General features: G+C 42.3%; 1 protein-coding gene across 1 annotated transcript in view; it reads left to right on the top strand.

The window, feature by feature from the left end:
* The window catches only part of DDX46 (DEAD-box helicase 46), a gene marked incomplete at its 5' end in the record, with an annotated part of 198723 nt that overhangs the window by 5584 nt on the left and 169514 nt on the right, over window positions 1–23625 (top strand). Inside the window, 2 exons of the mRNA XM_089653132.1 lie at window positions 8322–8487; window positions 9749–9894. Coding sequence (XP_089509258.1) covers window positions 8322–8487; window positions 9749–9894 — 312 coding nt within the window. The remainder of the gene's footprint in view (window positions 1–8321; window positions 8488–9748; window positions 9895–23625) is intronic.

Here is a 23625-nt window from a genome sequence, read left to right as displayed (position 1 = left end):
GATGATTCATAGTGAATCTGTGATTAGAAAAAGTCCACTATGTCACAAAACTGTGCAGATAAGAGTTCCCTGTAAAGAAGAAAGTAAATACTTGCCTATCTCACTGCCTGAGCCAGTTAACACTGGACTAATCAAGAGAGATTGTCAGTTTAAATCTTTTCAGAAACTGACATTTCCTTGTATCTTGATCTCTTGTGGCCCCTGCTGTACTTGGTGGTTCAGCCTGCCATCCATTTATGTCACCACTGTAAGTTTTTTTTTTTTTTTTTTTTTCTCTCCATCATATACTGGTCAACTTTGTCTTCATAAAAACCTGGAACCAAATTGTAAAGATGTAATAATATTGTACGAAGTAATGCACTGAAAAACATTACATATATGAACCACATGGTTATCAGAATGCAGAATAGTTATTTAAAGTTGAACTCCAACCATCTATAAAAGCGTGAAATAATGCAAGTCTGTAGTCAGGAGTACATCATTTACAAAAAAAAAAAATAGGTTCATTTTTAAAGGTGCTATTGACATGAAATTTTCACCACATGTTGGTAACAACCCATGCAATCCATATATACAAAGAAACCAAAACAAATAAGTTCAGAAATTAAGTTGTGTAATAAAATGAATTCACAGTGGTAAAAAGTATTGAACACGCTAACTGAAAATTATTTAATACTTACAAAATTCTTTGTTGGTACTGACAGCTTCAAGACTCCTGTATGGAGAAACTACTTTCATGCATTGCTCAGGTGTGATTTTGGCCCATTCTTCCACACAAACAGTCTTCAAATCTTGTGGGTTCCGTGGGCCTCTTCTGCGAACTCTGATCTTTAGTTCTTTGTATAGATTTTCTATTGGATTCAAGTCGGGTATTTTGGCTGAATTCTAGCAGCTTTATTTTCTTTCTTTGAACCAATTTAAAGTTTCCTTGGTTTTGAGTTTGGGATCATTGTCTTGCTGAAATGTCCACCCTCGTTTCATCTTCATCATCCTGATAGATGGCAGCAGAATTTTTATCAAGAATGTCTTGGTACATTTTCCATTCATCCTTACAGGATGCCTATACCTTGTGTCTCCCTGTCTTTAGATGGGCCCACTGGAGGAGGATAGGAAGGAAAAGGAGGCTCTTTGTGAGATGAAAAGAGAGTGCACTACCTGCAAAAATGACACTCGCTAGTGCTTGGAAAAAGCAGCTGTGCAAGGAGTGCATCGATAAGCTGATCAAAAAAGAGTCAGGGTCCCTCTTCAAAGATTTCATACAAAACATGACTCAGGAGATGTCCAAAACCTTTCAAAACTTTAGGGAATAGATGCAGGAACTGGCCCAGGACGAGCCTCGACCCGGCACCTCAAGCATTTCTCCACCGGTTAAGAAGAGAAAATAGGATCCGGGCACTGTCACGGGCCAAGAAGAACACTTCCGACTTGGAGGAAGGCGAGATGGAAGACCAGATTCACAAGACGCAAAGGTTCTTTTTTCCAGTAGAATATACAGAAGGCCTCTTGAAAGTAATCTGACACTCTAGACAAAAGAGAAGCGTCCGCACGTTCCCGGTCCAATACACCCTATGGTCTACTATAAAAAGGGAATGGGAAGAGCCAGAAAGGAAAGCCTTTTTTCCTAAAAATCTTAAAAGGCGATTTTTGTTGAAGGAGGAAGATGCGTCTACGCGAGAGTCTTGCCTAAAACTAGATGCTCCTCTCTCGAAGATTTCGAAATCCACGGATTTATCTTTCGAAGACGGAGGTTCCATAAAGACTGAATGGTCCTCAAGGCCGATACATTTCTCAGAAGAGCATGGGAAGCATCTGCAGTTAACTTTAAACCAGCAATAGCAACAACCTGCATTTTCACAACCCTAGACGTATGGTTGGGCCTGCTCCGCTCTCACCTTGAATAAGGCACGCCGGCTGAGGAAATTCTTAAATCGCTACTGGTTTTGGAAAAAGCAGTGGCCTTTATTGCAGACGCATCGGCTGAAACCATCAAATATACAGCAAGATCAACTGCGCTCATAAAATCAGCCCGAAGAGCTATTTGGTTGAAATGCTGGCAGGGGGATATCTCTTCCAAATCCAGACTCTGTGGCCTGCCCTTCGAGGGAAAGTTCCTCTTTGGGCCAGAACTGACTTTGGTCCTCGAGAGATCTGCCGACAAAAGGAAAGGATTTCCAGTCCCCAGCAGGCAAGCGGAACAGAAGTTTTTTCATCTCAACAGGCAGCGGCCAACGAGAGAGACCAGATTTCAGGGACAGAAGAAAGGGTGGGTCTCAAAAAGAGGAAAGGAGAAGGGAGGCTTTCTCTTCAACTTTAACCAGGACAAAACCAAAACTCAGTCCAAGTGACTGGCGGAGCCAGGTGGGAGGAAGACTGGGGCACTTTCACACGCAATGGCTACAGACTACCCAGAATGCATTCATCCTAGACACAGGTGTCCGTTTATGAACCAGCGGTAATAGATCGCTGCTCAGTTCTCCGGCATTCTCGGAGAACACAGTTTATGAAGCAGTTCTCCGAACGAAGGGAGAACGGTCTCCAAACGCTGGAGAACGGTCTACAAACTCTGGAAAACGGCTGATTTTACTATAATCTTGCGAGATTACAGTAAAAGATCAGTTTACTAAACAGAGGTAAATTATCTCTGCTTAGTTTGCGGTCCCTCCTGATTCTCCAGCTCTGGGCTGGAGAATCTGGAGGGAGAACACAGATCTCCAGCGAAGGGCTGAACATGTTCTCCACTGATCTCCTGAGTGTCATAAACTGTGAATGACCAGAGAATAGCTGAGATCCGTTGAATCGCAGCTATTCTCTGTGTCATAAACGGACACCACAATTTTAAATGGCTACAGGATAGAATTTTCACAACTCCCCACTCACAGGTTCTTTGCGACTCTGCTGCCAAGGGAGGAGGGAAAGGCGGATGAACTCGTGAACCTCCTGGAAGAAATGCTCCAACAGAACGTAGGCAGTCAGTTGGAAGAAGAAAAGAAGGGAAGGGGATTTTACTCCCATTTGTTTTTAAGATTTAAGACGTCTGGGAAATGCAGAATGTTACTCGACCTAAAGAAAGTGAACAAATTTGTAAAACCCAAAAATTTTCGCATGGAGACAATTCACACGACGAAAGAAATCCTCCCTCCCAGAGTATTCATGGCATCAATAGACCTAAATGACGCATAACTTTACATCCCGATAAGGGAGGAGTCAAGGAAGTTCCTAAGGTTCGCGCTAAAGGGCAAGAATAGAACAATGTTATTGCAATTCAATGCATTGCAATTCAATGCAATGCAATTCCCTTCGGTCTGTCTTCAGCACCAAGGATATTTATGAAAATTCTAGCGGAACCTCTGCAAGAAGGGATAAATGTTATCCCCTACTTGGACGACCTACTCTAGTTTGCGGACACGGAAAGAGCTCTGAAATGCCATGTGGAGCATACAATATCCTTCTTAGAAAACCTAGGATGGCTAATAAATACAGAGAAATCACAGTTGGTCCCTTCCAACAGAATCACATACTTGGGATACATTCTGGATTTCACAAGCACCTGCTTTATACCTGACCGCAGAAAAAGCGCTCAGACTACAACAAGACAGGTGAAGCCTCCGGGGGACGGTAATTTGCACAATCAAACGGCATGAAGCTCGTCGGCCACATGACAGCAGCCATACCGGAGTATAATGGGTGCAGCTACACTCCAGAACAATACAAAATCACGTCCTCTCCCACTTGGACGGCAGCCAAGCATCTCTGGATTCCAGCATTTGCCTCACTCGCAAAGTGAGAGAGTGGTAGGGAAACATCCACATGCTGGAAGCCGGGAGAAGATGGAAACAATCCAACCTAACAGAAATCACCACAGACGCAAGCATGCAGGGGTGGGGCGCACACATGGAGGGTTGCCTGACCCAGGGCAAGTGGGACCCAGAAACCGCAAAAAGGTCATCAAACTTAAGGGAATTACTGGCATTTTTCAGAGCGCTTACAGCCTTTCAGGAGAAAATAGAAGGGAAAGAGATTCCGATCCTGTTGGACAATATGACGGCTGTCACATACTTGAACAGGCAAGGAGGCACAAGGTCCCCATGACTAATGGAATTGGCGGAAACCCTCCTGAGCTGGGCAGAAAGAAACCTAAAATCAATCACGGCGGTCCATCTGAAGGGAGACCTAAACCTGTTAGCGGACCAGCTGAGCCGAGAGGAAATCAACCAGTCAGAATGGTGCCGCAGTCACACTGTGTTCGCCCAAATCTGCAGCAGATGGGGCAGTCCCTCCATAGATTTCTTTGCCAGCAGAAGGAATACAAAACTAGGAAAGTACTTCTGCTTTCAAAGAGACCCCCCCCCCCCAGAGTGCGGGGACAGATGCACTGTCCCAGCCATGGGAGGGGGGACCTCCTTTACGATTTTCCCACTATTCAAACTACTACGAAGAGTGGTACAGAAAATACAGACGTCTCAGGCCAGAGTCGTCCTTATCGCTCCGTTCTGGCCCAAAGGTAATGGTTCTCCTTCCTAAAGAAGCTGAGCCTAACTGACCCATCGACGATACCACCCATGAATGACCTACTAGTACAGGGGGCAGTGGTACACCCACACCCGGAAAAACTGTCCCTGACAGCATGGCTTCTGAGCGGAGTAGGCTAGCGAATAAAGGCTAATAAACGAGAGTGGTCGCCACCATCTTGGACGGGTGGAAAAAGTCTACAAATGCCATTTACGACAAAAATCTGGAGGAAGTTTTTTTACTGGAGAAATGGGAACAAGTCGTCAGGAGCTCCTGTCCTAAATACAGTACTCTAATTCCTTCAAGCCGGGGCAGACAAGAACTTAGCCGCCAATTCACTCCAAAGTGCAAGTAGCTGCCCTATCTAACTTCCTGGAGTTGGCTATCTCCAGACGCAGAGTCCCGTGCACGCCAAAATACCTCTCTGGGATTTAGGCACAGTTTTAAAACTTTCCAACAGGAGCCATTTGAACCCTTGGGAAAATGCTCTCTCAGGCCCTGGACCCTCAAAGCCACTCTCTTGATAGCCCCAGTCTCTACTCGCAGAGTCAGCGAACTGCAAGCTCTGTCAGTGATAGAGCCTTACTGTACAATCCTGTTGGATAGGATTATCCTCCATATGGACCTGGCATTCCTACCAAAGGTCGCGTTGCATTTCCATAGAACACAAGAAATTGGAATACCATCCTTTTGTGGGAGCCTGAGCAACGCCAAAGAAAGAGACTACAACAAAATTGATGTAAGAAGATGCCCAATCACATACATCGAGCGCACTAAAGCATGGAGACGCTCGTCCTGCCTCTTCGTCTTACAGTTGCAAGAAAAAGTATGTGAACCCCTTGGGATTACGTGGAGTTTTGCATGAATTGGGCATAAAATGTGCTCTGAACGTCATCTAAGTCACAACAATAGAAGAACACAGTCTGCTGAACATAATACTACACAAACATTAGATGTTGCCATGGTTTAATTGCACATAACATGTAAACATTCACAGTGCAGCGAGGAAAAAGTATGTGAACCTTTGGACTTAATAACTAGTTGACCCTCCTTTTGGCAGCAATAACCTCAACCAAACGTTTCCTGTAGTTGCAGATCAGACCTGCACAACGATCTGGAGTCATTTTGGACCACTCCTCTTCACAAAACTGTTTCAGTGTTGCAATATTCTTGGGATGTCTGGTGTGAATCGCTCTCTTAAGGTCATGCCACAGCATTTCAATCAGGTTGAGGTCAGGACTCTGACTGGGCCACTCCAGAAGACGTATTCTGTGCTGTTGCAGCCATTGTTTTGTTGAATTACTTGTATGCTTTGGGTCATTGTCCTGTTGCATCACCCATCCTCTGCGGAGCTTCAGTTGGCGGACAGATGGTCGTACGTTTTCCTGCAAAATGTCTTGATAAACTCTGGAATTAATTTTCCCATCAATGACAACAATCCGTCCAGGCCCTGAGGCAGCAAAGCAGCCCCAAACCATGATGCTCCCTCCGCCATGTTTCACAGTGGGGATGAGGTTTTGATGTTGGTGTGCTGTGCCTTTTTTTCTCCACACATAGTGTTGTGTGTTCTTCCCAAACAACTCAATCTTGGTTTCATCTGTCCACAGTATATTTTGCCAGTAGTGCTGTGGAACATCCAGGTGCTCTTTTGCAAACTTCAAACGTGCTGCAATATTCTTTTTGGACAGCAATGGCTTCCTCCGTGGTGTCCTCCCATGTACTCCATTCTTGTTTAATGTTTTCCTTATTGTAGATGTGTCAACAAAAATGTTAGCATGTGCCAGAGATTTCTGTAGGTCTTTAGTTGATACTCTGGGATTCTTCTTTACCTCATGCAGCATTCTGCGCTGTGCTCTTGCAGTCATTTTTACAGGACGACCACGCCTAGGGAGAGTAGCAACAGTGCTAAACTTTCTCCATTTGTAGACAGTCTGTCTTACCGTGGACACATGAACATCAAGGCTTTTGGAGATACTTTTGTAACCCTTTCCAGCTTCATGCAAGTCAACAATTCTTGATCGTAGGTCTTCTGAGAGCTCTTTTCTGCGAGGCATGGTTCACATCAGACAGTGCTTCTTGAAACCAGTAAACCCAAAACAGGTGTGTGTTTTTCAAGGGCAGGACAGCTGTCAGCAACACATCCAATATCATCACACTGATTGGAGTCAAGGTTGGCTCACTCCTGGCTCCAATTAGCTCTGGGAGAAGTCATTAAGCTAGGGCCTCACATACTTTTTCCTCCCTGCACTGTGAATGTTTACATGTTATGTGCAATTAAACCATGGCAACATCTAATGTTTGTGTAGTATTATGTTCAGCAGACTGTGTTCTTCTATTGTTGTGACTTAGATGACATTCAGAGCACATTTTATGCCCAATTCATGCAAAACTCCACGTAATCCCAAGGGGTTCACATACTTTTTCTTGCAACTGTATTTCAAGGACCAAGGAAGGGATACAATGCCTCTAAAGGCACCATCGCAAGATGGATAAATGAAGCCATCTCAGAAGGATACAAAACCGCATCACTGGCACCACCACCTGGCTTAAAAGCGCACTCAACTAGGGCAACTGCAGCTACATGGGCAGAGAGAGCTGGTGCCTCCCCCGGACAGATCTGCAGGGCCGTAACATGGTCCAGCTTCAGGACGTTCGCCAAGCACTACCGGTTGGACCTGATCGCCAACAAGGACCAGGAGTTTGGCAGGAAGGTCTTGAAAGCAGCAGTCCCGCCCTAATGTACGTATTCCTATTCAATCCTCATGAAGCTGTCCTGGAAGATGACTTGGGAAAACGCAGTTATTTTACCTGTTAACTGCATTTCCAGGAATCTTCCAGGACAGCGTAGCTCCCTCCCGATTATTGTTTAGTTATACGCTGCCGTTTCATCATTCAATGGACTGGACATACATTGTTCCTACTGTTCTCTCTGTGCTTTATCCTAGGACTTTGGTTATATTCCTGTATTGAGGGTCCCCTGTGGAGAGAGGCTACTTATAGGGGAAAAAGTGGATCAAGTGTTTCCTGATGGGAGGAGCCTATTTCTCACGTGAAGCTGACCTGGAAGATTCTTGGAAATAGTAACCAGGTAAATAACCGCATTTTCCTTACTTGCAGGCCATTTGCTCAAGGAGTGAAGCCTGCCCCAAACATTCCTGATTGTTTTTAAAGCACCACTTTGTCTATTTAGGATAGACTAGGCGTAAGAATGAGTGCAGTCTAGAAGTACAAGAGTGTGCGCTGTCCTTCTGCTGAAGCCTGCGCATGTGCATTGTGCTCTCCTGTCTCATTCTTCTGGCTCATTTGTGACTTTGGGTCTGCCAGACCTGTTCTTTTCCGCTTCTTTCCATTTCCATGTGCCTTTTTTAAGGTGTAGGAAACTGTTTCATAACTCATCAATATTTTATAGCCTCATCAGTTTTTCGTAATGTAACTTTTTTTTTTTTTTCTTTAATCTGGCAGTCTACCACTTACATTTGTACCTTTCAGGTTATTTACTGGATATGAACTGCCTAAATAATTAAAAAAAAATGGACAAGAGCTGTTGACTGTGAGTGCATATTCCAGTGTGCCCCAAAAAAAAAAAAAAATTATATATATATATATTATTATTATTATAATATTTTTTTTTTTTGTGTGTATACCTTGTTACCTGAAATAACTAACCTGCCCCACATAGGCAGGCATACCATTTTCAGTGGTGTGAGGCCTAACCTTGAGAGTTGCACTGATTTGGATAATCAGTTGAGGAAGGAGTAGGTTCTATTACCTGCTGCTATACTACTGGCTTTTTGCTTTTCTTTCTGCTTCAGAATTTTGACCAGAACAAACTTGAGGAAGAGATGAGAAAACGCAAAGAAAGAGTTGAGAAATGGCGAGAAGAACAGCGTAAGAGAGTTGAAGAGACCATTGGAGAGTTGAAAAGAGAAGTTGAAGAGTTGAAGCAAGGAAAGAAGTGGAGTTTAGAGGATGATGATGGTGAGTTCTGCAACCAACTTTGTACTGCAATGTTGTTAACTTCTTCCTGACCGCCCTATAGCAGAACTATTGCTACAGGGAGGCAGAGCTGTGCAAAATCATGTATGCATGCATGATTTTGCATTTCCGGGTACGGGGCGTGCGCCGTACCCTACTCGCGTGGCCATTGGCGGCTACAGCTGTCAATCGCCAGGTGCTGGCAGGGAACGCTGAGGAACACTGACAGGGGAGAGGTCTGTATGTAAACAACACAGATCTCTCCCCTGTCAGCACCAGCATGCTGCTTTGTATTGCTCTGCATAGCAGAGCAATACAAAGCAGCATGCTTATATAGTAAAATATGCACAGCACACATAGTAAAACAGCACACAGTTAACCTTTTGAATGCCCCAGATGTTAACCCCTTCCTGCCCAGTGTCATTAGTACAGTGTCAGTGCTTTTTCTTGGCATTGATCACTGCATTAGTGTCACTGGGGATGTCAGTGGCAGTTCTCAACCAGTGTCAGAATGCCTGCCGCATACCTGCTATAAGTCACTGATCACCGCCATTACTAGTATAAAAAAAAATTTAAAATAAATATTCCGGTGTATATATACCGCCATTTGTAGACGCTATAACTTTCACGTAAACCAATTAATTACACGTATTGGGATTTTTTTTTTTTTTTTTTTTAGCAAAGACGTAGCAGAATACATTTTGGCCTTAATTTTTGACTACATTTTATATTTTTGTTATTTTTTTACAGGATATGTTTTATAGCAAAAAGTAAAAAATATAATTTTTTTCAAAATTGTTAATCTTTTTGTGTTTATAGCACAAAAAATAAAAATTGTAGAGGTGATCAAATACCATTGAAAGAAAGCTCCATTTGTGGGGAAAAAACATAAATTTCATTTGGGAGTAGCTTTGCATGACCGCACAATTTTCAGTTAAAGTAACACAGCGTCTTATCGCAAAAAATGGCCTGGTCAGGAAGGGTGGTAAATGATCTGAAGGGGAGGTGGTTAAGCTGCAAGCGTTTGGACTCCTTCACATCACTGTGCTGAAAACTGCATGCTAAAAAACCTTGTGGTTTTCAGTGTGTAGTTTGAAAGCACCCAAGGTGTCCTGAAGAGAGTGTGCTTGAACTCCTGCATGTAAAAGTTTAGATATGGATTGAACCGTTTGAATAAAATTTTATTTTCGATGCGGCTGTGTGGTACATCATTGTGCTAAACAGTCCAGGTGGGACTTAGAGCTTTTTTGTTTCATTGTTGCAGATGATGAAGATGAGCCAGCTGAAGGAGAGAAAGAAGGGCAAGAGGAGGAAAACGAGGAAGTGGATCCTTTAGATGCCTACATGGAAGAAGTCAAAGAAGAAGTCAAAAAGTTTAATATGGGCAGTGTCAAAGGTGGAAGTGAAAAGGTTAGAAATGTAGCATGCTTTTGTGTCCTACGGACACAGCTGTTCATGGGATGAGGTAAAAGGCCAATCACAACGACCTTTTACCATGTGATCAGCTGTGTCCAATGACATAGCAGATCACCGAGTAAATACAGTTGCCGATTATCGGTTGCACTTTCTTAATGCTGTCATAGTGTGAGGAAAGTACTGCCGATAACCGGCAACTGTCACAGAGCAGATCGACATTGATGATCAGTGCCCAGCAGTTCTTGCCGGTTAGCGCCTCCCATCAGTGCAGCATCATCAGTCCCACCTCATCAGTGCAGTCTCAGTGCTGCGTATTAGTGCAGTTTCATCAACGCACATCAGTGAAGGAGAAAAATTACCTGTTTGCTAAGTTTTATAATGGAAACAAACTTTTTTTTTTTTTTTTTTAAATTGTTTATAGTGCAAAAAAATAAAACACCTAGTGACGATTAACCACTTGCCCTCCTGAGGATTTACCCCCCTTTCCTGACCAGGCCTCTTTCTGCTATACAGCGCTGCAGTATTTCAACTGGGCTGTCATGCAATGCTGTACCCAAACAAAATTTATGTCCTTTTTTCACACAAATACAGCTATCTTTCGGTGATATTTGATCACCTGTGCTCTTTTTATTTTTTACGCTATAAAAAAAAAAAGGCCAAAAATTTTGAAAACTATTTTTTTTTTTTTTTTACTCTTCAGCTAGAAAAAAATATTTAGTAAATGCAAAGTTAGTCATAAATTTAGGGCAAAAAGTATTTTGCTACATGTTTTTGGTAAAAAAAAAAAAACCCAATAAGTGTTTGATTGCTTTGTGTGAAAGTTATAGCATCTACAATCTATGGTATAGATTAGGGAAGCAACGAAATTTTGGTGGCCGAAATGTTTTGGCCAAAGACACCCCTTTCGGCCGATACGAAAAAAAGCACCAATACAGGTGGTGAAAAAACCTTGCTGCCCGCCGCTCAGTAGTTCTCAGCTTTACCTGAGAAACCATCGAACGATCCTGGCACTGGGCATAGAGATTAGTGAAGGAAAGATGGCCTCCACGCATCTCTATGCCCTTGGAGGACCGGAGCGTCACTTTCGGTTCCAGCCATTTTTATTTATTTATTTTTTTAAAGCACTAGATCAATGCTATTTTTTGATCCAGTGCTTTATATTGCAGAGGAGAGATGTGGGGTCACAAATTATTTATATCACAAGGGATGCGTGCATTTCTTGTGATAAGAATAAAAGTGATTAAAATTTTTTTTAAAGGGACAGTGCAAAAAAATAAAATAAAAATTTTTTAAAGTGCCCACATCGGGGGATGGGGCACTTTAAACTTTTTTATTGTTTTTTTTTTTTTTTTAAAGGGACAGTGCAAAAAAAAACCTTTTAAATTTAAAAAACGGTTTAATGTGCCCCTGTTCCCCCGTGCTCGCATGTGGTGGTGAACGCATACGTAGGCCACGCCCACATATGTCAAACCATACACGTGAGGTATCGCCTCGAACGTCCGAGCAAGAGCAATAATTCTCGCACTAGACCTCCTCTGTAACTTTACACTGCTAACCTGTAGAAATTTTTAAAGCATCACCCATGGAGATTCTTTAAGTATTGCAGTTTCACGCCATTCCATGAGCGTGCGCAATTTTAAAGCGTGACATATTGGGTATGTATTTACTCGCCGTAACATCCTCTTTCATATTGTACAAAAAAATTGGGGTATATATTTTTTTGTTTTTGGTAAAGTGTATTTTTTTCTAAAAAATATATATTCATTGTTAAAAACGTCGCCTTTTGGTTTCAGTTTTCGTCCAAGTGCATTTTGAATTTTCGGTTTCAGCAGCAGAATTTTCATTTTGGTGCACCACTAGTATAGATACTGCAATTTACTCAATTTTTTTTTTTTTTTGCTATACAGCTCAGCACTAGTTTAAATGACAATTGCGCGGTCATGCAATACTGTCCATAAATTACAGTAACTTTCTTCTTTTTTTTTTTTTTTTACACAAATAGAGCTTTCTTTTGGTGGTATTCAATCACCTGTGAGCTTTTTATTTTTCAAGCTATAAATAAAAAAAATACAGAAAATTTTCGATATTTTCTCATTTCTGTCATAAAAAAAAATCCAAAAAACTCAAATTGTGTCATAAATTTAGGCCAAAATGTATTCTGCTACATCCCAATAAGTGTATATTGATTGTTTAATATTTAGCATCTACAAACTATTTTATAGATAATGGAATTTACACAGCCCTTACTTTCTGACTGCCTATCACTTTTCTTGAGGTGCTAAAATACCAGGACAGTACAAACACCTCCAAATGACCACTTTTCAGAAAGTAGACACCCTTAAGCTACATGCTGAGAGGCATGTTGAGTCCATGGAAGATTTTTTTTTTTTTTTCCACAAGTCTTTGGAAAATGACAAAAACATTTTTTTTTTCACTTAAAGGATATATTGCTCACACAAGCCATGTGCGTATGTGAAATTACACCCCAAAATACATTCTGCTACTTCTACCGAGTATGGGGATACCACATGTGTGAGAATTTTTGGGAGCCTAGCCACATACAGGATCCTGAAATCCAATGGCCACTTTGAAAGCCTGAAGGTGTGTAACTTCTTCATTTCACTTCCTCACTACCTATCACAGTTTCAGAGGCCCTGAAATGCCAGGATAGTACCCCCCTCCCCAAATGACCCCTTTCTGGAAAGTAGACACCCCAAGGAATTTAAAAAGAGGCATGCTAAGTACTTTGCAGATCTAATTTTTTTCTCAAGGTTTTGAAATCTAAAATAAGAAAAGAAAAAATGTTTGTTTTCTTTCATCATTTTCCAAAAATTGAGGCAACAAACAAGATCTGCAAAATACTCACCATGACTAAACATGTCTCTCAGCAAATAGTTTGGGGTGTCTATTTTCCAAAAAGGGGTAATTTTAGGGGGTGTGGGCATTTTATGCCCAGCATTAGATGTTTATGCCATGCATCACTCACTTTTCTAACCACCTGAAGACCAAGCCTTTTCTGACAGTTTTTGTTCACATGAAAATAATTTGTATTTTTTACTAGGAAATTATTTTGAACCCCCAACCATTATATATTTTTTTTAAAGCGGATTCTTTAGTGAATAAAATGGGTGCCGCTTTTTTTTTTTTCTTCACATAGTACTCAGTGACTTTTCAAACGCAAATGTTTACAAAAATATTTTTTTACTTTTAAAGCACAATATATTGGCCAATTATTTGGTAAATATAAAAAACGATGGTATACCGAGTAAATAGATGCCAAACATGACATGCTTTAAAAGTTTGCACGCCCCATGCAATGGCGACAAACTGCACACATTTTTATTATCCATAGGCAACGGTTTAAAAGCCTTTACAAGCTACCTTTTTAGATTTACAGAGGAGCTCTAGTGCTAGAATTGCTGCCTTTGATCTGACATTTGCAGCGATACTTCTCATGCATGGTTGGGGGGGGGGGTTTCGAGGGTGCTTTTAACGTTAAAAAAAAAAAAAAAAAAAATTCTTTTTAAATTCTGTTTACACTCTCCCTTTTTAATTTTTTTTTTTTAACGCTTTTAATGCTATCACAGGGAATGCAAATATCCCCTATAACTTCAATTGGCATTGTCATATATTCTTTTTTGAGAAATCTGGGGTCTATCAGACTCTAGATATCTCCTCTGCCCTTACATTATCTAATCTCACCAAGATCGATGTGATCAAATGCTTTCCCAATTTACAGATGGCGCTGTTTATATCATACAAAACTGAAGTAATGAAATGCTCGTAGCTTCTGATTTCTTAGACTATAGAGATGATTGGCACCATTCTGGTCTCCAATCAGCTCTATGGTCAGCTGGCAGAAACACTGGCTGCATTCTCAGGTTCCCCTGATGGCATGTGACTGCCCGAGAAGGCAGCGGGGGAGGGGGGCATCTTCTCCCGCTGCTTGTAAAAGCTAGCTGAAAAAACGATACCAGAATGATGCCTGCAGCTGTAGGCATCATCCTGGTATAACCACTCAGTCCAGTGATATACCAGTACGTCGCTGGTCCTTGTTGGAAGTATATGCTATGTGTTTTTATTTTTTTTTTTTTATGCAGCCTGCCAGAAAAAGTGTGTGGTATGCCCACCATTAGAATATATCTCCCTGTATGCACCCACCTCAAATGGTGGGCACACATGAAATGTGCCAAAAAATATAAAATATATATGCCAAAGTATAGAGGCCATCCTCCCACTGGCCACCCCAGGCCCCCATGCTTCAGCATATATGCTCCTTTTTTTTTTTTTTTTTTTTTTTTTTTTAACTGCGGATGAAAAATCTCATCCAACAGCACTGCCCACACTGATAACCTATGTATGTTCTGAGAGCAAGACCCTGTTGCTGTCAGGATAAACAGGTTGGTGCTGCAGCCGAACGACATTCCTGCAAAGAAAACAGCAATGGTTAACAAAACAGTAACATTATAACCGTAAAATCGTAACAGTAGAACAGTAACAATGACAATAACAAAAAACTATTTTTAGTTTTTAAAATGTATTTATTTTTTGCCTTTTTTGTTTTACTTTTTTTTTTCTTTAACTTTTTAAAACTGATTGTAGGGTCTCTCAAAAAGCGATAGCCAGTTTCCTGACTACCTAACATCTTTCAAGACCCTGTGTAAATATGTGCACTGAACTGTGCCGTGCTGTGCCCTATACTAATACTCCACTAGTGTATGGTAATGACGGAAGCAGTCCTTGAGGCAGAAACAAGGTTGGTCAAGACGGGGGACAAAAAAAGTGGGTGTCGCGTCTTATTCCGTGTCTGCTACAGACATAACATCTTCTTTGGGATAACCTTTGGGTTGGGGTACCAGAGAGGACATCTGGAAAATGCCTTTCATTCAGCCAGCTAACTGCATCTAGATTTGAGGATTGGGCCACAGCACCTTCTGGATACAAAAGGGCCGTGGTGATCTCTTCCTGGAATTTTAGGAAGGATCCACTTCATCCAGTTGATTTGTAAATTACAAAAGCGTTCTATGTAGCCAATTTAAATAAATAAATAGACACTTTTTTGTACCAGGTATGGATTCATCATTTGATCATTGAAGTCCACCCCTCCCATGTTAAGGTTATAGTCGTGGACACAGAGGGGTTTCTCAACAACGCTAAGCACCGTGTTAATTTGGACTGTCGCGTCTGCATGAATGGAAGACAAGACGAAAACATCCTGTTTTTGTCCTTCCACTTCATGGCAAGCAATTCATCATTCTTTAAGCAGGTTTTCTCTCCCTTTCTAAGCTGGGTATTTACAAGCCGTTGGGGGAAGCCCCGGTGATTAGGTCGCACGGTGCCACATGAGCCAATTCCAAGATTGTACAAGTGCCTAAATAGTGGCATGCTTGTATTCAAACTATCTTGCCACTGCTTCCACTGTAGTCTGGGCAGTCGGGGACTCTACTTCGCTGTCTCTTCCCTCCATAAACTCTAAATTTGTACTTATATCCTGTGGCCCTCTCACAGAGCTTATACAATTTGACCGTATATCTGGCACGCTTGATGGGGATGTACTGTTTAAATGCAAGGCGGCCAGTAAAGTGAATGAGGGACTCATCCACGCAGATGTTTTGCTGGGGCGTATAAACATCTGCAAATTTCTCAGTGAGGTGGTTTGAGGGGCCAAATTTTGTAGAGCCTGTCATGTTCAGGGTCACCCCGAGGACGACCGTGTGTTATCACTGAAATGGATGAAGCGCATTATCATCTCATACCTATGCCTGCTCATGGCAGCAGAAAACATTGGCATATGATGAATCGGGTCTGTGGACCAATACGACCGCAACTCCTTTTTTGTAATGCCCATGTTGAGGGTTAGACCCCAAAAAACTTTAAGTTTGGAAACCATAATGGGTTTCCATGCCAATGGTCTGGCAAGGTTTGAATTTGGGTTTGCGGCGCTATATTGTTGAGCATATAAATTACTTTGGCACACAATCAAATTGTACAAATCTTCTGTGAAAAACAGCTCCATAAAATCAAGGGGAGTAGTTAAATTTGCTGTTTCCAGCTGAATTTTGGGTTGGGCAGTGAATGGGGGAATTACAGGTGCTGCAGAATCTGTGGGCTGCCAATCAGAATTTGCAAGCACGTCCGGAAGGACACTAGGGGCTCTACAGACCTGTGCGAACTGTTGGGTGCTTCGGGACACTACTTGTGCTTGCCACCATACCAGCTTGTAATGCACTTATGGGACTCGCCACATCACCAAGTGATACTACAGTGCTGATGTAAAAAAATACCAGGATATAATAGGCCGCTGGTGCTTGCCAGTTCACTAAAAGGTAGTGCGGCACTAGTACTGGCACTCTGCTGCATATGAGACAAGTCATGCACTCCTAGCCCTTCAGCTTCATGAGGTTGGGTACGCCTGATTTAACCAGGGACCTCGTCTCCATCGCCTGAGCTACCTGTCGGGGTGCCACTGCTGTCTACAGGTTTGTATTCTAAGGCCGATTGTGTCAGGGAGTCTTCCCCTTCGATCTCACCTGACATGCTCAGAATCCTGTAGGCCTCTTCACTAGTGTACCTTTCTTTTGGACAATAAATTTACAGGTACCTAGTGCGACTCACGGGAAAAAGATCACCTGGCTGTCAGGGACTGCTTGAACCGCTACAAAAAAAATTTACCGGCAAGTGCTAACAGAGATCAGGCTAACTGACCCTGATGCTATCTGACGTCGCTAGTGGCACTAATACAGTGATCAGTGAAAAAACTGTACACTGACACTGTACTAATAGCGGTGGCAGGGGGCAATCAAAGGGTTAAATGTGGCAATCAAGAAGTTAAAATGTCTCTAACATATTGTGCGTGCAGTGTGCTGCTTTTACTCATGTGTGATGTCTGTCTTCTCTTTCTGGAACAAAATGGTTCCATGGAGAGAAGAACCAGCTATATCCTGTGCCTCATATTTACAAATACAAGCACAGCTCTTTATCAGGAGATTGGCAGAGTTCCAGCCAAAATCACTGGCCGAGACCTGCTGATATACACCACCTACAACAAATGATAGTGGGGGGGGGGGGCACGCACATGCGTTCTCTAAACCCAGAAGAGCAAAGCCACATACATGTACTTCTCTTTGCCTGCAGCTGCCGCCCGTCCGCAGTACATTGGGAAGCAGGAAGTGGTTAATTACCACCAACAGCTCTATTTATGTGAAAAAAGATAAAAATTTTATATCGGTACAATGTTGCATGACTGCACAGCTGTGTGAGCACTGAATGCTGAAAATCGACCTAGGCCAATTTGTTTGTGTGTAGATAGAGCTTTCTTTTGGTGGTATTCAATCTCTATTGGGTTTATTTTTTTGCGCCATAAACGAAAAAAGACCACAAATTTTGAAAAAAAAAAACACCCTTGTTTTTCTTAGTTATAAAATTTTGCAAACAAGTATTTTTTTCTGCATAAATTTAATCAAGCTTTATACTGCTACGTTCCTTGGTAAAAATAACTGAAATTCGTGTATATTATTTGGTCTGTGTGAACATTAGAGTCTGCAAAGCTGTGGTACCAATCATTGAAAATTGATCACACCTGATGTACTGATTGCCTATCTCATATTTCTTGAGGCATTAACATGCCAGGACAGTACAAATACCTCCCAAAAAAGTAGACAGTCTGAAGTGTTTAGTGAAGGGCATGGAAAGTTTTTTTTAAGTTGTAATTTTTTTCCAGTTTATTTGGAAAATGAAGAAATTAAATAAACTTTATTATAAACAATAAATAATTTATTAAAGAATAAATTAAAAAAACACATTCTGCTACTTCTGAGTATAGCGATACCACATGTGTGAGACTCACAGCCTACACTAGCACAGATGTTGATGTGACACTTGGACAGGGACCGATGGTGCTTGGTGTACTGTGTGGGGATGGCTGCAATATGCGTTCTCAATATACCGTATTTGCCGGCGTATAAGGCGACTTTTTACCCCTTGAAAATCTTCTCAAAAGTCGGGGGTCGTCTTATACGCCGGTATACGGCATACTGACACTTTTTAGGGGGGCGCGTTGCCACCGCCGCCCCCCCCTTCCCCCAATGGAAGGGACACTAAGTACAGGGGTGGGCAGCGGCGGTTTCTTACCTGGTTCCGGTCCCACGACGATCCGGTCCAGGAAGCGCGGCTGCGCCTTCAGTTCGGCCACTGGATGTTCGTGCGGCTGCTCGGCTCCGCCTCCTCACCAGTGATTGGCCGCCAGAACTGTAGCTCAGGAAAGGCACACAGGCGGCCAATCACCGGCGAGGGGGTGGAGCCGAGCGGCCCCGCGAAAATCGAGTGCAGGACCAGCAGGTAAGTGGTCAGTGTAGAAGTGCTGCTGCAACCACATATGCTGGCTGCAGCAGCACCATACGAGAACAGGGTCAGCAAGTGTCAGTGGGAGGAATAGTGCCCCATCATTGGTGTCACTGATACCAATGATGGAGCACTATTCCTCCCACTGATACCAATGATGGGGCACTATTCCTCCCACTGATACCAATGATGGGGCACTATTCCTCCCACTGACACCAACGATGGGGCACTATTCCTCCCCCCCACTGATACCAATGATGGGGCACTATTCCTCCCACTGATACCAATGATGGGACACTATTCCTCCCACTGATACCAATGATGGGGCACTATTCCTCCCACTAATACCAATGATGGGGCACTATTCCTGCCACTGATACCAATGATGGGGCACTATTCCTGCCACTGGTGTGCATTGGAAGAGGGGTAGTCTTATACGGCGAGTATAGCTCAAACACTAAATTTTAGCAGGAAAAGTAGGGGGGTCGTCTTATACGCCCAGTCGTCTTATACGCCGGCAAATACGGTAGCTGAAAACTAAAATAATCAACTTTACAGAGAGCTGTCACAGGCTGCCGCAATCCCCCTTGCCCCCGCCCCGCACTGAGCTCAACGGGAAGCTCTGACACAGAGACACATCTCTCTGTTTACACTGGGTGATGACTGTGATTAGATACAGCCATCATGTGATCGGAAGGTCCAACCACAGCACCCATGTCCCGATCTGTGATGCGCTGTGTCCTAGGGACACAGCCATCACAGGATTGCATGCACATTTTGACTGGATGTTCAGGAACATCTTTTCGGAACGGGAAAGCTCCCACCCAGCCAATTATGTGCAGTGGCCGGCTGGGAAGTTGTTTAAATTTATTTATCAATCTATACTCAGTACCACATAATGACAAAGTAAAAACAGAATTTTGAAAATGACTGAATTAAAAATAAAAAAACTAAAATGCCAGCTTGGCATAAGTATTCAGACCCTTTGCAACAACACTTGAAATTTAATTCCAATGCCTCTCATTTTTTTAGATAGTTTCTGAGATGTTTCTATACCTTGATTGGAGTCCACCTGTGGTAAATTAAATTGATTGGACATGATTTGTAAAGGTACACAGTTTTGCACAGAGGAGAGGCTTCCATCCAGTCAGTCTGCCATAAAGGCCAGATCATTGGAGGGCTGCAGTGCTGAGTGTTCTAGAATTTTGCCCCATCTCAACACAGGATCTCTGAAACTCGGTCAGAGTGACCATCGAGTTCTTTGTCACCTCTCTCCCCCCATTTGCTTAGTTTGGCCGAGCAGCCAGCTTTTGAAAGAGTCATGGTTGTGCCAAACGTTTTCCACTTGAGAATTATGGAGGCCTCTGTGCTCTTGGCAACCTTCAGTGCAGATTTTTTTCTGTAGCCTTGCAATAATCTTATCTATGAGCTCTGCAGGCAGTTCCTTTGACCTCATGGCTTCTGTTCTGATACATTATACATTTCCAGCTGTGAGGCCTTTTTATGGAGAGGTATGTCCCTTTCCAAATCATGTCCAATTTAACTTACCACAGGTGGACTCAAATCAAGGTGTAGAAACATTTCTGTAACAATCGAGAAATGAGAGGCACCTGAGCTAAATTTCAAATGTTGTTGCAAAGGGTCTGAATACTTATGCCAATGTGATATTTCAGTTTTTTTTATTACAAAAATTGTTAAATTGTATAATCAGGCTGGAACAGAACAATTGTTTTTTTTTTCTGTCAGTGATTACATACCCTCTGTCCTCAGCTGCACAAGAGCTGGGTGAGGAGAAACAGCACACTGATCTTCCCAGTGAAAGGCTGCAGAGGGGGTGTGTCAGCAGATGTCTGATCATTGGCAGAGAGCAGGTGGAGTTCCAGCATAGTAAAAAAAAAAAAAACAGATCAAGCAGGAGCACTATGGATTTTAGACAAAGGAAGCAATACAAATAGAACAGGATACTTTTTCATATAAGGACATGGTACAGCAGGCACATATCCAGAATATGAAATGTTGGGATTACATATTCTTTAAAGGACTCCATACAGCAATGTTCATGCCTTTTGGGTCTTATTTGTACATATGTACAGGATCTTACAGCTGAATTTCAGAACTTTCCCCCTTTGTGCTTTATGCTTTTAAATGTTTCTTTGAATTTACAAAAAATATTTGCTTTTCTTCAAGCTGAAACCTTTTTCATGGTTACAAAGCCAAATGGCAGTGTTTGTCTTATTTTGGATCTCAAGAGACTCAACAAGTTTCTACAAATGCTGAAATTTGGGATGGAATCTGTGTTTGGTGGTGGCTCCTCTCATCTCCAGCAGGGAGATTTCCTGGCATCTGTGAATTGCAAACATGCCTTCCTGCACAACCCGATCTTTCAACTGCAGTTTGCAGTGGAGGGACAACCACTTTCAGTTTGTCGCTCTGTTGCTTGGCCTGTCCACAGTTCCCAGATTGTTCACCAAGGTTTTGGCTCTGGTTATGGGGCTCCTGTGTACTCAGGGTATTCATGTTATAGGATACCTGGATGACTTCTGAAAGAGTAATCAGCTTATCTGCTGGAGACCAGTATGCCTTATACAGTGTACACTCTGGAGAGGTTCAGATAGAGAACTCATTTACAGAATTCAGCCTTAGTCTGAACCCAGAAGTTTGAATATTTAGGTCTGACCCTGCGTATACTGTCCAGGAAAAAGTTATTCTCCCTCTGGACGAATATCTTACTCTGAGGGCCCAAGTAGATGTGCTCATGATTCTGACAAATCCCTCAATTTGCTTTTGCATGCATGTTCTGGGAAAGATGGTGGCCTCCTTTTTGAGGCAATGCCCTTCACCCAGTTGCATTCTAGGCCCCTGTGAAGGAATATTTTAGCAGCATGGAACAGGAGGACACAGACAATGGATTCCTGATGGTAAACACAAGCACGAGGCTGTCTCTGAACTGGTGAATCTCCTGCTTAGATGTTGGACATGGGAAAAATCATTCCCTCCTGTATCCTGGAGGGTCCTGACAACAGACATGAGCCTGATGGACTGGGGTGGAGTTCTGGACAATTTTCAGTCCAGGGAACTTGGTCACCGCAGGAGATGTCATTGCTCATCTACATCCTGAAATTCGGGGTGAGTTGCCTTGACCTACTGCATTAGTCAGTGTAGCTGAAGAGCCTTTCTGTGAGTGTTCAGTCAGACAACGTCATGGCATACAGAAATCATCAAGGAGGCTTAAGAAGTCAGGTTGCTCAAGAGGAAGTGGAACTCCATGTTCCCATGCTGTCCACCTTCCACATGGAAAATTGGCAGGTGGAGTTTCTCAGCCATCATCAACTGTCTCTTTGCCCAGAGGTGTTCAAAGAACTCAGTTGATGGTGAGGCACCCCGGATATGGATCTTTTGAGGTCCCGGTTCAAAGCAAAGCTAGATGGGTTTCTCGCCAGGGATCCTCAAGCATTTGCGGTGGATTCTCTGGTGAAACCATGGGACTAGTTCTCCCTAGTTTGTCTTCCTGCTGTTACAGCTATTAGTTCGTCTGCATCCCAGGATTTGTTGAAGGAATACTGGTGATTTCTGATCAGCCAGGCCCAGAAGAACTTGGTACTCAATCATTGTGAACATGTCAGTGGATGATACTTCTAGATCAACCTGATCTTTTGCAACGTCACATCTTTCATACTTTACAGTTGCTGGCTTTACCACCATGGCTGTGGAAGCCAGAGACATGAGAGACAGGGTAGTTATTGATTCAGTCATTCCTTTGCTACAGGACACTCAAAAAGCAATTTAACTGAAGATTTACCACAGAACTTGGAAATTTGATTTTGCTCGGAGTGAAACCAGGTGATTTCAGTCTAACAAGTATGTTGTGAGTTGAATCCTAATGCTGGCCATACATTATACAATTGTCTTGAGAATTTTGCTTTAGATTTACCAAAGACCATATAATATGAGGTCAAACCTAAACAACATTTTCAATTGTATTCAATTAGGCAAGCCCTTGCACTACATAGTTAAAGGTAAATCTAAAGAAAATTGGACAGAAATATGTAAGAAAATTGTATGGTGTATGGCCAGCCTTAGGTAGTCTAGCTAAAAAAGACAAAATCCAATTAAAAAAAAAAAAAAAAAATTTAGTTTGGAGTCGATTTCCTCTGTAGGAAACATTTTTCAGTTAAATGTGTTCATGGCAGCCATGGATTTTAGGGTTTTAGCCTTTTCAGCCAGTTCATCTGGCTGAAAAGACAAAAGTCTATCTAGTTCAACCATTTAAACAAAAAAAAAAGTTATATTCCTATACACATATTTGATCCAGAGGAAGGCAAAAAACCCAGCAAAGCATGATCCAATTTGCTCCTGGAGAAAAATTCCTTCTTGATCCCCCGAGATGCAATTGGATATTCCCTGGAATCCTGGCTTTTCTTTTTTCTGAAGTTGATCTGGTACTGGCCTTGAATATGATTAATGTTCAGATTTTGGCTTTGACGGTCCTTTTTCAAAGACCAATTGCTTCACATTCCTTGGTGTTTGCCTTTATGCAAGGCAGTCAGGACTCCATTGATTCCATAGGACCTCAACTTGGTACATTCTGTATTGCAGAAATTTTCTTTTGAACCCACCTGGGATATTCCTTCAGTTCTTTTGACCCAGATTATTTTTCTGGTTGCCATTACTTTGGCTTGCAGAGTTTCAGAATTGGCTGACCTTTCATGTAAGGAACTGTTACTAATGATCCACTGTGATAAGGTGGTTCTGTGGCTTCAGTTGACATTTTTTATGGTGGTTTCTTCTTTCCATTTCAACATGGACATTGTGTTACCCTCTTTCTGTCCTAAACTGCTGATGCCAGGGTGCATAGTTATTCACATTTTGAATGTGGTTAGTGCTATCCAGTGTTACCTGAACTTAACTGCTGCTATTCATGAGTGGGAAGGTTCAAGTGTCATGCAGCTTCCAAGTCTATCATTTCTCAATGGATCGGTTTGGCTTATTTCTCAAGCTTTCGATCTACAGTTGCAAGAAAAAGTATGTGAACCCCTTGGGATTACGTGGAGTTTTGCATGAATTGGGCATAAAATGTGCTCTGAACGTCATCTAAGTCACAACAATAGAAGAACACAGTCTGCTGAACATAATACTACACAAACATTAGATGTTGCCATGGTTTAATTGCACATAACATGTAAACATTCACAGTGCAGGGAGGAAAAAGTATGTGAGGCCCTAGCTTAATGACTTCTCCCAGAGCTAATTGGAGCCAGGAGTGAGCCAACCTTGACTCCAATCAGTGTGATGATATTGGATGTGTTGCTGACCGCTGTCCTGCCCTTAAAAAACACACACCTGTTTTGGGTTTACTGGTTTCAAGAAGCACTGTCTGATGTGAAC

This window comes from Staurois parvus, unplaced genomic scaffold, assembly GCF_062004578.1.
Source record: "Staurois parvus isolate SC_StPar_1 unplaced genomic scaffold, SC_StPar_1.0 ptg000701l, whole genome shotgun sequence".
NCBI lineage: Eukaryota > Metazoa > Chordata > Amphibia > Anura > Ranidae > Staurois > Staurois parvus.
The sequence above is the reverse complement of the archived record's forward strand: the minus strand, read 5'-3'. Positions and strand labels throughout refer to the sequence as shown.